Source organism: Contarinia nasturtii, unplaced genomic scaffold (assembly GCF_009176525.2).
Source record: "Contarinia nasturtii isolate CC-2019 unplaced genomic scaffold, AAFC_CNas_1.1 Cnas_scaffold_220, whole genome shotgun sequence".
NCBI classification, from domain to species: Eukaryota; Metazoa; Arthropoda; class Insecta; order Diptera; family Cecidomyiidae; genus Contarinia; species Contarinia nasturtii.
Window position 1 is genome coordinate 3,708,886 of NW_022197577.1, and position 16,017 is coordinate 3,724,902.

General features: G+C 33.2%; 1 protein-coding gene across 7 annotated transcripts in view; it reads left to right on the forward strand.

The window, feature by feature from the left end:
• The window catches only part of LOC116337124 (inactive dipeptidyl peptidase 10), an 82,719-nt gene extending 67,318 nt beyond the window's left edge, over positions 1-15,401 (forward strand). For 5 of the 7 annotated variants that reach the window (XM_031761459.1, XM_031761457.1, XM_031761458.1 and 2 more), the window contains exons 12-19: positions 173-205; positions 1,860-1,984; positions 2,201-2,376; positions 2,637-2,850; positions 4,614-4,799; positions 7,253-7,410; positions 10,039-10,244; positions 10,448-15,401. In XM_031761459.1, the coding sequence (XP_031617319.1) occupies positions 173-205; positions 1,860-1,984; positions 2,201-2,376; positions 2,637-2,850; positions 4,614-4,799; positions 7,253-7,410; positions 10,039-10,244; positions 10,448-10,579 (1,230 nt within the window). In that variant the 3' untranslated portion in view covers positions 10,580-15,401. Of the gene's footprint in view, positions 1-172; positions 211-1,859; positions 1,985-2,200; positions 2,377-2,636; positions 2,851-4,613; positions 4,800-7,252; positions 7,411-10,038; positions 10,245-10,447 lie in introns of those variants that run through there. The other 2 variants (XM_031761463.1, XM_031761464.1) reach the window with 2 other exon arrangements.
• Positions 15,402-16,017: the final 616 nt, after the last annotated feature.

The window sequence follows — 16,017 nt, forward strand, 5'->3', positions numbered from 1 at the left end:
CACAAACATGGAAAATCAAATTACGTAAACAGATGCAACAAACAAACAACAAAAAAAATTTTTGAAAAAAATTACCGATTGATTTATTTGTTTATATTATTTTATTTTGTGTATTCTGATGTTCCTTTTTATATATTCATATACAAAATGGTATAAAATGGTTCGTGGGTAGCAAGTAGCTGTCATAACAAATGGTAGACATCAGGTGAGGTAATCTGATCTGCACTAACATATATGCAATAACCGTGTGTGTATTTGTTTAAACGTCATCATTTTAAATATTCAACATTACTCAATATTACAATATACCACAAAATTATCACATATAATATTGCCATTAATTTGTAATTAATCATTTAGTGTGTAATCATCGTAAACGTACGTAAATAAAATAAAATATTACGCATAATCGCCGCCTCTACCGCTCCCTTCAGCTAACTAATCGAATTGTGTACAATTGAAATTATGCAGATAAATTTGAAATGCAAACAAACACATGTATTGCATAAACTTTTCCTCATAAAACTAAAATGTAAACATTTTGATTGTGTTGATCGAAAATTTCCATTTCCCGTTCATTATATGAATTAGTAGACAATTACTTAGGCTTTTTTTCATTTGATATCATTATACAATTGGACATTGCTTTTCGTTATATCGTGCATAATTTTTGTTTTGTTTTTGGTTTATTTTAGTTTTATTAATACCAATTTCATTGTCATCCAATTTCAATTCACAAATATTCTGTCCGAAACTCGAAAACGAATTTTATTGTCAAACACATAAAATGAGTATTACTATAAGTGCTGGAAAGAGTACAGTAAATATATATTTTTGATAAATGCTCCAACGTATGTAAATGTTTACATGTTCTGTACACTGACAAAACTAAGGTTATGATTTTGACAACTCCGTGTTGTAAATGCTTACATTCCAACAAATGTTGTGAAGTAGCCAACAATTGTTGTCGTTGTGAATACATATAATATATGCCATTGTACGTATTCACAATGACAACAATTGTTGGCTACTTCACAACATTCGTTGGAATGTAAGCATTTACAACACGGTGTTGTCAAAATCATAACCTTAGTTTTGTCAGTGTACAATACCGTTTTGCTCTTGTTTATTTTAAACAGAAAACGTCAATTAAATTTAATAAGACACTTAATTTTCCTTCGTGCATATCATCACAAAGTGTCTAATGCATTTCATTTACCGTGTGTTTTCATGGAAATCATAGAAGCCGTTCCGAAATATAAAACGCTTTTATCGTGCGATCACGTCATTAAAAGTCATACTATATTTAAAAAAATAAACCTCACACCACATCAACTTTCTATCATCATCAGACTAGCTATTATTGCGATTATATTAATACTATATATATACATATAAGGTATAAAATCATGCATTTCGAGAGTGTTTGTCGATTTAATGAACATCACCTTCATGTAAATATAGAGCCGTTCAAAAATTTATTATTGTGTGTGCGTGTGATTTTTTTTAAAAACTCTTACTCCTCAAAATATTTTGCGAATATTTAAACATTGTGCGCTGATAGACTGTATTCGTTTGAATAAACGTGTAATCTAATGTAATAATGCTTTTAAAATTAATTTGAACTGGGTTTTGTGTGTTTAAACGCTTCAACGCTCTGTGATATGTTTTTTCGTTAAATCTTGTTTCCGATTTCAGCTTTGAGAGCGAAAGAAATAGAACAGCATAATGTGCGCACAAGATAGGACACGGAAAATAGAATGCACATTCAATGAATGCGCAATTTTTTCATTCTATTCTTGTCGCGCTCGTGTGTTTTGATTACTTCCATAAAATGTTCTAATTGCTATCAATTACAGGTGCTGAAAATATTAGCATGGGATACGAAAAACCATTTAGTGTACTACCTCGGAACACAAGATAGAAAACCGGGCCAACAACACATGTACGTTGTCAAAGATCCACTGAACAAGGACATTGGAAAGTGAGTATAATCAAGATAAAATATGATGATGGATTTTAATTTCTTCATTCTTGATGAAGGACAAGATGCTGCTTGAAAATTTATTATTAAAATTTTATTCATGCCAATTTGTGTGCCTCTTCTCTTTTCCATTATTCGCGATTGTATTTCGCCAAAAATGACAACCATCAACTGAAACAAAAAAAAAACATTCGTTTGATGATATTCCAACGACAGAATGGAGCCGCAATGCATTACGTGTGATATTGAAAATACGTTGTGGAGTAGCCGACGACTGTATAGAAATTGTTCATACTTTGATGTTTATCTAAGTCCACTGTCTTCCATAGCAACCGATTACCGTGTCGAACATTACGTTTTGGAGTGTCAGGGGCCCACATTACCTGTAGCCGGTAATCCAATTATCCATATTTCCTAGTTTCTACGTCTTGCCATTACAAACCGCAATTAAATTGCTTCAGTTTGTCTATTTTTAACACTCACTTCACCACCCATCATCATTAAATTCACAGTCATATTGCTTTTCAATTTAATGTTATTTTCATTTTAATGCGCATTTTCTATTCTTGTTCACACAATATGTTCTACTATATATATTTTAATTGCTCCGTTTGTTTTGTGCGTACGTTTCAATTTGTTTTTTCCCTTGCAGGTGTACATTCAATCAAAACGAATATATTACTGCAAGAGCTATATAATACGGCAAATTCAACGTTAAGACAACGTCTCGATAAACTAGCCTTGCCAAAGAAACATTCATTCGAAATAACCTTGCAGCATGGTACACGTGCTCAAGTTCAAATTTTGTATCCACCAAGTTGGCGAGAAGAATTGCGCGATGCTGCTTTTCCCGTCTTAGTTGAAGTGTAAGTATTAATTTCCATCATTCAAATCCTTCACCAAAATCAATACGTACCCTGGTGTCTGTCACACAAGCGATATGCCCGACAAATTATTTTCAAAAAATACGAATTTGTAAGGTTTACGTCTAATATCTCAACAAATTGGCGATTGATTGAGTTGAAACAAAACATGTTTTATTATTTGTGCTCGGAAGCTTTCCTGTCAAAATATTCTCATATTAGAAGAAAACCTAATAAATTCTGATTTTGGTAAGAATTCGAAAATAATTTGTCGGGTTTATCTCTTGTGTGTATATCAATTTATTTTTTCCCAGTGTGTCCATAATATATAGAAATATCACTAAATAGTGTCGATATCTATACTATATCGGTCCACTATATATGAAAGATATTGCCGCACGGCACCGTATCGCACGATCGAAGTCAGTGTAGACGGAAAAAATCACAAATTGCCGTGCGGCAGTAGAAAGAACTGTGTGTATGTTTCAACATGTTTGCCGTCCGCAATCACTTCGATCATGAGCTACGGTGTCTTGCGGAATATCTTACATATATAGTGCACCGATATAGTATAGATATCGACACTATTTAGTGATATTTCTATATGTTATGGACACACTGTTTTTTCCACAAAAAACTTCGAGAACGATTAACATCACTGACAGCAGTCAATACTCGATCGGGAAAATATCAACATGCAACGGATTATAGACGGTTCAATTTGTTTTTTTTTTCTTCGTCTCGAAGTTATTTATACGCATAATAATTGATGCAAAGTGAGGCCAACACTGATTTTACAGTGTTCTGCAAACGAAACGGGCCAATCATTCATTCAAATTTTTCAGAATCAAGTGACGTGTACTTCGTTTTTCGTTTTCGAATTTTTTGAATGAGAAATAGACGAAATTCAAATTGTAAATCGCGCATTTCAAATGAAATGAAAAGTACAATGTGTAGTATGCTTTCACCCAATACACACACACAGTTCTGTTTATGCAACTGTCGTTGTTTGACGCGTACACACCATACAATGCCCAAAGACAGCACTTTTTGTAAAATGTCGATTTGAATAAGAAATTTCATTGAAAGTAATAAATTTTCGTGCTCAAGGCAAAATTATCATTTCTCGATTCGTCTTGCTCATTTTCGTTGCTGGTTTTTCTATTTGTTTTAGCATTTCACCGTTTTCCATTTTATACTCACTCGCAAACCATTTTTTGAATAATGTTTAACAATGTCAATACACGAAAAATACAGCAATTCATACAGCATCAATACGAGCAGCATTTTAAATATGCGTTAGCTACTAGTATATTGTTTGGTTGAACATGTTATGTTTTAAAATCGTTCTGTTGATATTCCTTTCCTCGCAATTATGTTTGTGTTGTGTTTCAGCAGCGCTGCCACCATCGTTACCACCGCCCAACTTTGTATATTGAACTGTATTCACATAAAATTCAAAATGAAGGAACAAATCCTTAGGCACTTTCTGTGTAGTACGTTCCATTTACATCATCAATGATAAGGTATCGGCATCACTGTCATGACTAAGGGGTGTAAGGTGAACCCAATTTGGCAAACATTTTACAGCGATCATTTCGAAAATAACGGTCACATTAATCAATTTTCGTTGTATTATTGATTGTATGTCGATTGAAATTGGTGAAGGCAAGAGTCGATCCCATTTTAAAGTAGCTAGTGTGTTTTTAGCACTACATTGTTTTATGTCATATGCAAATGTGGCTCTTTTGTTTCATTATTTGCAGAAATGGTCGACCGGGAGCATCGTCAATAACCGAAAAGTTTCAAATTGATTGGGGTACATACATGTCGAGTCGTAACGATGTCATTTACATTCGCTTAGATGTTCGTGGTTCGAAAGGACAGAGTAAGCAAGCGCTCTATCGTCATTTGGGCGGTGCCGAAGTTGAAGATCAAATCGATGCGCTAAGGTAAGTTATTTTTTTAAAATTCAGAATTCAATTTTTCTTCACCTGAGACCAATAATGGATTGGAAAAACTCGCGCACTTTCGCTCACCGAACGATTCAACAGCACAGCACAGAACAATGGCTGTGGAAAAGAGAATACCGAACGGAAAAACTTATTTCACATGTCGAAAATCGAATTCATTTTAATTAATTTCATGTTGCTATTCAGCTGTGCGGCACGGCATTTGATTCGTTTAATTGAATGCATGACAGCAAATGCTTTTCAAGCAATAGTTGACAGGTACCACAGTAAAATTGCGTATGTTAAATTTAAATGTGAATTGTGGTGTAAATTAAATGAGGTGAAATGACAGCTTTCAGCATCGGTTGAATATGAATGTGATCGAATCTGAAACCATGTGCACAAAACTAAAGCTTTAATTCATTGAAATGCATAATTAAATGGTTTTAATCAAATTCATTGCTCAATCGATTTGAAAAGGAGCGAGTACGACGTTTCCCCCTTTGCTAAGCGAAATTAATCCGATATACGGCGCTGATGTAAATCTATGTCATTCCACAATGATACATTTTTTGGCTTTCATTCACAATGAAACATATCATTAAATATTCTTCTTACGTTTATCATAAAAAATCTCTATATTTTAAAAATAACAATAATTTCAATTTTTTTTTTTTTTTTCATAGATTGAACAAGAATCTAATGTAAAAAGTAATAACAATGCGACACCTACCGTTTAAATAGAAAAGGAAACTTATTTGGAATTGTAACATTTTGGTCCGCCATAACAGCATCTTCGTTTTGCTTCTCTGTGATTGGTCAAGTAAAACGAAGATGCTGTCATGGCGGACCAAAATGCTACAATGGAGACCAACTAAGTTTCTTTTTGCATTTTTACGGTAGGTGTCGCATTGTCATTACTATTTACATTGGATTCTTAAATATTTAATCGATGAAACATTTTTTGTTGAAATTATTGTAATTTATAAACAAATTAATTTTTTTATAAAAAAAAATTTTTAATAAATTTTTTAATGAAAAATGTTAGAAAAATATTTTATGACATATTTTTTTCAACGATTCAATAATTATGAATGTGTATGCATTTTAAATGAAGAGCTTATATTGTCAAGCCAAAAAAGTATTATTTCGAATTAATTTCGCTTGGCATAGGGGGAAATATTTTGACAGATAGTACTCGATCCTTTCAATCAAATTTGCACGACCATTTCCAAATGATTCCATTAAATGTTCAAAGAAAAAAACATAAAATCTTTGCTCGAGGATAAAAAATGATTTGAAAATGTGTCGAATTTTAAACAAAAAGTTTCTCTTTCGAGTTTTTTTTTAGTTTTCAATCACCACATTTTTGTGCAAGTGTTAATAAAAATATTGATAGCGTCAATTGAAAAACACACCACGTATACGTATTCGCATTGTTTGAAAATGTCTGTATTCGCACACATATTCATACACATTGTTTGACGCAAAAATATTTCCAATTTCCTGTATTCATCATAATCACGTATAACAATGAATATGAATATATATAATGAGGTTGAGGTTGATGGTGGTGATGGCGATGGTTTGAGCCGAACTTCGTCGATTTTGCATAAACCTTTAATAGCAATTTCACACATTATTGATCAAATAATGACATTGCTAATAATATATGGTTTCAAGTCAAGTGATAGAAAATTGTGTGTACGGCGGCTGTTGTTGTTGTTCATAAAATTCAAACCGATTTTATATACACGTATTTTTCCAACTGGTGGTAACTGTCACTGTGCTCATCGAAACACTCTCGGATAAAATTCGAAATCAGTTGACGTAGCATTTACGTCAATGCTCATGGTCATAAATCATAAAACATTGCTATTGGTTGTGGTGGTGCTGCTGTTGCTGTTGCTGCTGCATTATTGTTTGGCAAAAGTGATAGCATTTTCAGTGGAAGAAGAATGAAAATTTTTGATTGAAAAAACATTTCGGGTAAACATAAACAGTATGCTAAAATTGAACGGTAAACGACTCGATTATGGCATAAATTTCAATGATTGCACAACAGTTTTTATACAATAAAATCCATAAACACTTGGATTGGGTGTGCAATTTAATTGTTTTTCGTTCATCAGAGAGAAGGAGAGGGAAAGAGCAAAAGAGCTTACCATTTTTGATTATTATTCAGCTGCAATACGAGCCATTAATTTTATTGTATGTCGACTGGCTCAATACTGAAGCATTGTTTTGCGTCGCATTCATATAATAAATTTATTTTTCTTTTCGTTTCTTTTATATGAACGCTTTGATTAACATTTTCATTGTATTTCTTCTTTTTTCTGTGTGCATTTGTTTATTTGGTTTGGCGCACACTGTTTGTTATTTTAACTGGCAACTGATACTGCTGTTGCTGTCCTCGTGCACAATGGAATAAATAAACTTCGGTGGAAATGTAGCCACTTGTTGTCAAATATGAACTACCTTGACGAGACCAGAGTTGGAATCTGGGGATGGGGCTATGGTGGCTATGTCACTGCAATGGTACTTGGCGCACAACAACCGGTCTACAAATGTGGCGTTTCTGTTTCACCAATCACCGACTGGCTATTCTACAGTAAGTAAATCTACACACACACACAAAATTTCCGACTGCACTTTATACCAATTACAGGGTGGGCCAGAATAACTGCAATTTTTATATGTGCTCAGAAAAAGTATTGTTTTTTACTAAAATTGAATGAAAACTTTATTGGGATTTAGAATAGGGTCCAAAATTTTAAATTCATGTTTTGGTTTTGATTCTTCCTCCGTTTGCACGGATCACCAAACGCAAACGTCGTAAAAACGATTTACACGCGGACCGCACCATTTCGATGGGAATATCGTTCCAAATCTTGACGATTTTCTTTTTAAATGCATCCAATTTTGTGGTTTTCGTAATCTTCAGATCATTTAACTTTGATTGCATGTAGCCCCACACAAAATAATCCAATGGATTCAAGTCTGGAGACGATGGCGGCCATTCGTCTTTATCAATAAAATCAGGCACATTTTCCTTTAACCACTGTTGCACTCTGTTTGCTCGATGTGACGGTGCCCCATCTTGTTGAAACACCCATGGTTCATTACCAAACACTTTTTTGGCGTGTGGCAACAATTTTTTGCGCAATATTTCTTCTTCATACACAGCTGCATTGATTTTAACGCCACTTTCAACGAAAACAAGGGGAAATTTGTGGTCGGCCGAAACGGCGCCCCAAACCATGACACTTGACACATTTTGATATCGTTCAACGACTAAATCATCTTCAGGAATGTCCTCAATTGTCGCTGCGTAAACACGATCATTTTGCGCATTGAGACTTGGCTGCAAAAGGAACAACTTCTCGTCGGAGAAAACGATGTTTGAGGTTGCGGCCCGGCTTAGCAGCTCTTTGCATTTTCGCTTTCTATCTTGCTTATTTTTTTTTGTCAAACCATGTTTTCGGGTTTTTTTGAATGGTTTCATTCCCAAATCTTCTCTCAACACTCGTCGCATTGAAGATCGACTGATATTGTGCTCACGAGCTAATATTCTGGCGCTTCTTTTGTTATTTCGAAGAATTTTCTTTCGTACCTTTTGGACCAGACCTTTTGTTCGTACAGATCTTTTTCTGCCCGTTTTTCGCTTCACATCGACAGTTCCACGCTCCTTGTATCGTTTTATGGTGCGATGAATAAAATTCAAACTGATATTGTCGATCTGAAGCTTCCGAAAAATATCAATTTGTCGCAAACCTTTTTTATGCAAATTCAAAACGAGTTGACGTTTCACATCCATTATTGTAGCAAAGTAAACAAGAACTGCGCAATAATGTGCATCATCACAGTGGATAACCAAAACATGAATAAACATAACGGTAAACAAAAGAGTGACTGGAAAGTTATTATAGTAGTATCTACATAGGTGCGAAAAAAAATTGCAGTTATTCTGGCCCACCCTGTATACAGCCTCAAACTGATTTGACAAAAGTGAAAGATACAACAGCACAAATTCAATGGGATTACATGAATAGAAAATTAAACTTGCACCATTTCTTCGCATCTCACATCGACGACAATGTTCAACAATTGAAATTGCCAGTATATACATGTGTAATGAATTCATTTACTCGATGATTTCAAGTTAGCAAGTGTAACAGAGAGCAAAATAGAGAGAAATTCAATGCCATATAATTTTCGTGAATGATGTGCAGACACCAAAAGCGGCTGTATAATTAAGGCTGTATGTACATTTAATCGGAAAATATCTCGCTTCGATGATAGCTACTAAATGGATGAACATGAGTGGGGCGTTGATAATAATGACGTTGAATAGAAGCAATTCATATTCCGAACGATGATATGCGAACGGTTTTAAAAGAAAAATTGCACGCCAAAAGCTTCGTTCAAGTGGCTATGTATTTTAATCGATTTTCATGAGGCTTACATTCGCCAACCACTGTGAACATGAATAATTTTTAATAGCTTTTACCATAAAAACTGAGGTTTCCTCATTCCAAAAACATGAGAAACTCAATGATACTCGATTTTAACGTGGTCGCATTTACATTTTGTACGTACATGCATATATGGTGTACATTTGCATGCACGGATGCAACTGTTTCATACATTTTTTTGTGTGTCATTGCATTTGGAATTGGTGAAACTATAGAGTTTTGGTGTGGCGAGAAATGTTGGTTGGAATATGAAAATACCTTGCCCGTTCATCAATTTCCAAGTGAAATATAAATGTTTTCGGCGATAAGTTGAGCTGACGAGTCTAAAGCATGCATACAATTTATGAGCGGCGCTCAACAAGGTCATGCCTACAGAAACTGAAAAAATATATACTCAGTTGGTTCGACAAAAAAAAATTGAGGACACGAACTACTTACTGCTCATTTTAGTAGAAATAAAGTAATTTGATAAGTTATGGCATAGATTTTTTTTTTCTTCAAATATTTACATTCACACATAGACATTGCTGTGAAATCGACACCAACCTATCGCAATAAAAAAAATCTCGTATGAATGATGAAGTGTATGCTTTTGCCATAGCAATGAAACTAAATCGGTGGAAAATATTAAAATATATTACGTCACGTCACAATTTAATTTTCTGCCGTTCCTTCATCCACATCATTTTTCTTTTGTCGTTAAATTCATCATCTCTTACATTTTTTCAAAAAAAATGCTTATATAATTTTTCTCGTGTTTTTAGATTCGGCGTTTACAGAACGAATTCTGGGACTGCCGAATGAAAATTATAAAGGTTACGTTGAAGCTGATGCAACACAACGAGCAAGACATATACCATCGCATTCGTTCTTTTTATTACACGGTTTAGCCGATTCATCAGCTCCATATTTGCATGGAACGCAGCTGGCACGTGCACTCGCTAAAGCCGGAGTTATATTTCAATATCAAGTAAGAGATAAAACGATTGCATTTTATATATTTTTTTTGTCATATCGATCACACACAGTGAATTCTCCGAATTGATACGAAATGATATCTAGTTGTTGCTACCGAACATTCGATTTCATGTAAATCAATTGAATATAAAATGAATGCTTAAAATGTGTATTTATTTTTCTCTTCCTGAAATTTTTTCTCGTTTCTATACACAGACGTACGCAGATGAGGGTCACGAATTGAGTAACGTCTTGGAACACGTGTACAAATCAATGGAACACTATTTGAAAGACTGCTTAAGCTTAGATCCGGACGATGAGAAAACCGAAGCAGATAGTTCAGCATAAGAAACATTCTCTTTTTTCCTTATGTGATACACACAGCTGTAAACGAATTTGATACATTTTAAAATGACAAGATTTTAATAGAAAATACTAGCTCACATCCGTAACGAAACAGAAAAAAAACCAAAGGGATGAAAAAAAATATTTAAGATTTATGTGAAATCGATTCTCTCCCCGTGTGAAAATGTAGTTTTGCTTTTGACAAAAAAGGAGAAGAGTGCGTGACGTGACAACCATGACAACGACCGACTTCAATCGGTGAAAAGCAATAAACTCTATCATCTTTCGTGTGGAAACACATTCGAAAAAAAACCGACGATTCTGTGACACATGTGAAACACATCAATGTGAAATATAATTGATCATTGAGTTCGAATGACGAAATTTACACGATAAAAGCATCTAGAGAAAGAGTTTAATAGTGATAAAAAATAAATATCAAAATATTTTCAGATGAAATAACATAAGTGAAGAAAAAAAGAAACCGTAAAAACAGAATTAATCCAGATTTGATGACATACAACTAACGACAACGATGCAATGCAAAATACATTCAATTTCAATTTGTATTCTCTGCCAAAGCTGAAAAGAATTTGTTTTGGTAGTAAAACATCAACGCAAACAAAGGAAATGCAGAGAGAAAAACGAAAATAATAAGTAATTCTATAAAGGAGAGTGGAATTAAAGAGAAAACAAGAACATATAAAATGTTAACATAAACAAGTGCTTTAAAATCCAAACAAAACAGAAAATCCGCTACTAACAAGCTGAACTTAAACCTTCAATCTTCATTGACTGAACAAAGACGAATGAAAAATGTGTTTATGTTGTGTTTTTAGTTAATTTTAAAAAAACTTCATTTCTTCTTTGAAACCAGTCACCATATTCTTCCACTGTATTCACATTCTGAATTAGATAAACAAATATCAAAGCATACGAAGTGTGCAAAGGTTTAGTGTGTAATTGCATTGCAATCGACATTCGAGGTAGATTGAAAAGTGTATAACGAAGTGAAGCGAACGAAGCTTTTTGCAAAATTGATGCAGACATTAAGACAGCGAAATATAATAAAGTGAGAGCCAACTAGTGGAGTTTCCATATGAGAATATTATTAATTATCCGTGTATCATTATAGAATTCGATTTCCTGTTGTTTCGATGCGCCGAGGTGTGCGAATGATGAAATAAAAGTGTGAGCACGCGCACGCTTCCGCACACAATTCCATCAAAATGAAATGGAACACAATTCCATTAACAGCATCCTTCATTCGCCTCGAAACAATACACAATTGATCTTATTCGACTTTAAACTAGTTGATTTAAAGTGCTTTTTTTATTACAAACGTTTCGTTTCCGTTTTCCATTTACGTGCTCGAGAAAATATTGCACAAACAAAATCGAGCATTAAAACGGACAAAAACGGGTAGGGAATCGAAATCCGTTCGAACACAAATTTTCGTTCGTTTAAAACGCAAGAGAGATCGAATACAGATTTTATTCGAAAATAATTGATTCGAATGAGTGTTTGTACAACTGAGAGTTTATAGAATACAAGTATTTGTTGAGCGGTTCGGATACATGAGAATGAGAGCTCAATGGAAAAATGAACGCTTGCGTTTTTAATGAGGAACAAAAAAACTAAATAGCGAATTGTAAATAATAGTGAAATAGTATAGTCGAGATTATTTAATCAAACGCGCGAATTGAAAGTGGCAACAGCGTTTTAGATATTAAGTGTAAATTGAAAATAAATAGAACACAGACTAACAGTGAAGAGTAAAAACTTAGATAATGAAATGGTTGTGATTGTATAGATGTAGCGATAAAAGTAGATGAAATTTCTCTCTCTCTCTCTTTCTTTCTCTGTGTATGCAATGCATATTTTAAGCACATCATTTGGACAAAATCTCTGCGCTTCAAGGGGCGAAGCATATTGTTATATTGCGACTTTATTACTTAAAATTTGCTGAAGTAAATGAGTTAAAATACACACGGACTAGAATCTAATTTGGAATTGAACAGAATTGAGTGGAATTGAAAGAATTTAATCTAGTACTGCTTCGCCCCTTGCTTCGCTTGCAATTTATAAAAAGCATTGATTGGTGATCATTGTTGCATTGGGATTTATCACATGTAGAATTGTGTGCAAAAGTCCATCTTCAAGTGAAGTGCGATGGATGAGACGATAGAATTTCAAAATAACAATGATGCGAGATTGATTCCAAAGCACCAATATGATAAATCATATACTCACATTGATTTTGATTTGTCATCCTTTTATGCGATACTATATAACCGAAATGACAGGCCAATAAATTCACACAATGACGTGTGTGGGTGTGGGGTGTATGTATGTTTGCACGGGCAACAAGTTATTATATTCAGTCGCAAATTGTCGGGAATTTAAATACCCAACCATAATCATCGATATGGTTTCATGTGTCATTGTCTCATTATTTTAAGCTTAATGCATTGTCACTTCAATCACACTTAACAATGTCTCTCTAATCATAGTCGACATTTGCTGAGGATACGGAAAACTAAGTATGTCGTAACTCAAAAATGGCAAACGTGTCGCTGAACGACATACTCACACAAATTCATAATGCATTTTAATGAAATCAAATCGAAGTCATACCGACACATGCACACTGAAAAATTTCCTGAACAAGTAGCAACCAATGTTATTCTTATAGATAAAAAGTGAATTGATGATAGAAACGTGTTACATTGTTGCAATGCGGGAAACGGACAATCTCAAATCTCAAATGTTGAATGGCAGAAGTGCAAATACATCAAGACTTGTGATTTCTTGAATAACCATCAACAAATGATGATGATTATTTAATGAATATTTCAAGGTATGAGAAATATGAACGAAGACCCGTTAAATTACATTTAGAATATATTGCAAATGCTGAATCACAATGTTATGTGTGGAATAGCAGGAGAGGGAGAGGGAAACCACTTTCGCACTTTCTCGTTACTGCTGAGTATGTACTTAAATCAAGCAAACATTAATCATGAATATTTAACATGATTTTGAACTTTGAAGTACCATTTCATCATGTTAGAAATGTAATGAGTAGGGTGTTAGGGCTAGAAATATTGTTTTAATATTATAGATTGAGGCAACTTGTTGTGTACGTCGTACCTGTAATATGTAAATGTATAAACACAGTGATAGTTTTTAGAAATGTATGTGTGCGTGCGTGAAAGTGGATAATTGAAGCGTACACCTACAAACTTGAAAATCTCTATCTATGCAATAATAATCCCGACAAAATTAGTCAAAACTGAATGCATTCTGTTTGAATCACTTAGACGAGCCCATTTTAATTGATTTAAAGCAATTGCAATACACACACACAAGCCAATAGAGTTAGAAAATGTTACATTCTGAGCAGGATACCAAAAATCTTATGTGAAATCGAGAGGGGTGCATGAGATGAAGGAGCAAAATATCAGAAATTACAATAAGATTTATACCATTATGGATAAATGGACGCGCATCACTATTCTAGACTCACACAAAGACACATACACATATAAGAGCAATCTCGGTTGTATAGTCAATTAAATCATTAAATTAGCATTTAGCCAATTAAAATGCTACTCTCTCACAATACTCTTGAACTTTGCCAACTGATAACATAAATGTTCTGAATATTCTGAGGAATTTAATGAAATTCTTTCACCACTCAAACAAATATTGTACATATTTTGCTGCATTATTTTATGAAGTAAATAGAGAAAAACAAATGGAGAGAAATAAATAAAAAAGAAACAAGTCTTCGATTTTTTTTAAATAAGTTTAATTTTGATCAGTACTTCTGAACATAAAATCCTGATCTAAACGGCTTTAAACCCCAAGTGAAGAAAAATAAACACGTTAGTACGAATGTAAGATAGATAAGGGTGAATTTCATGTAAAATGTTGTAAACTTTGAAACGACCCACTATACTACATTATTCTGCCAAACTCTGCCACATACACACGATTTGCAGTATTGTTCACAATTTAAAAAAAATACTTTATTCGATAGCACTTACGTTGCAATTGGCACAGTTTGGAAGAATAAAATGACAAACTTTCCATGTAAACGTGTGCACGATACACACGTTGACTCTCAGCTGGACACACTTAATCACACATAATTTTTGTAAGAATCAGTAGCAGGTCAATATAAGACTGCCCTGTAGCATACACACTGAATGTACAGAAAATGCATTGAAACTAGTATCTATCACACACTCAATATGCAATCTCAAATATTTATCTGCAAACTCCGAAGTTTCATGTGCAGTTGGTGCTTGGCATATATGCGCTCTCTTCAAATACTTTTGAATTGAGATTACAATATATTCATGGTGAATATAAATCGAAGTTATGAATATAATAATAATACAAGGATTAGATGGTAGATATTTTACAAGTAAAACACCAATAATTAATAACAATACATTGAACAATGTAATTTCAATTAAGATATATGGCGATTAAATTTATTGATTTCGATCGGTAATTCCAATAAAATCTACAAAAAAGAATCTTTTATTCGCATGTGTATGTATGCAGCATCAGCTTTTTTCACTCAAAGAAAACAAAAAGCAAACACACCTCAAATTCGTCGGTAATATGTCGATTCTATTAAGTGGAAGCAATAAAATCACTATACTTCCTGCACTTTCTCTGAATTTAAACACTTTGATCGGCTTTTGATCTAACTTAAATATTCACTAGTCTGATAAGCGATAACATTTAGTTGAATTAGACAAATTATTTATTTACAAATTGGAATGAAATTGAAATAAAAAAATATATGAAATGTCGTAGTTGATTTAAGAAAATGTTTTTTTTTTTTTTTTTTTTTTTGAGAAAATACTGATTTTAGATATGAAATTAATATGTAACATAAAAATTGAGAAATTCGTCTTTTTGTTTAAAGTTTCCGTGTGAGTTGGGATCGTAATCGCCTCTCACGGCTCTAGAGAAAGAAAAGTTGGGGCAAATCTATATCTATTATCTAGCAAAAAATTACTAAAATGACATTTTAAATTCGAAATCAATATAAGTAAACATATAGGAGAAGTATATGTGTGAAAATAGGGAAATTCTTTTCAACAATCAAATTATTATGTAAAACAAAAGCAAAAACTGAACACACAAAAAAAGTCTCTAGAATTTATTATTTCCTAGCATAAATCATGTTTGTCGATACAATTGACTACAAAACTTAGACAATTTAAAATTGAAATGGCATAATACACAATCTATTCAATACACAAGAACAACAAAATTGATTCTATATATATAAACTCACAAATCCAATTAAAATTATGTAAATTAAAATGTTCGTGCTGTTAGAAACTTAAAAAAAAGCATATACTTCAAAAAAAAACTATTTCTTGAATTAGACTAAAAAAAGATAGCTAAACTAT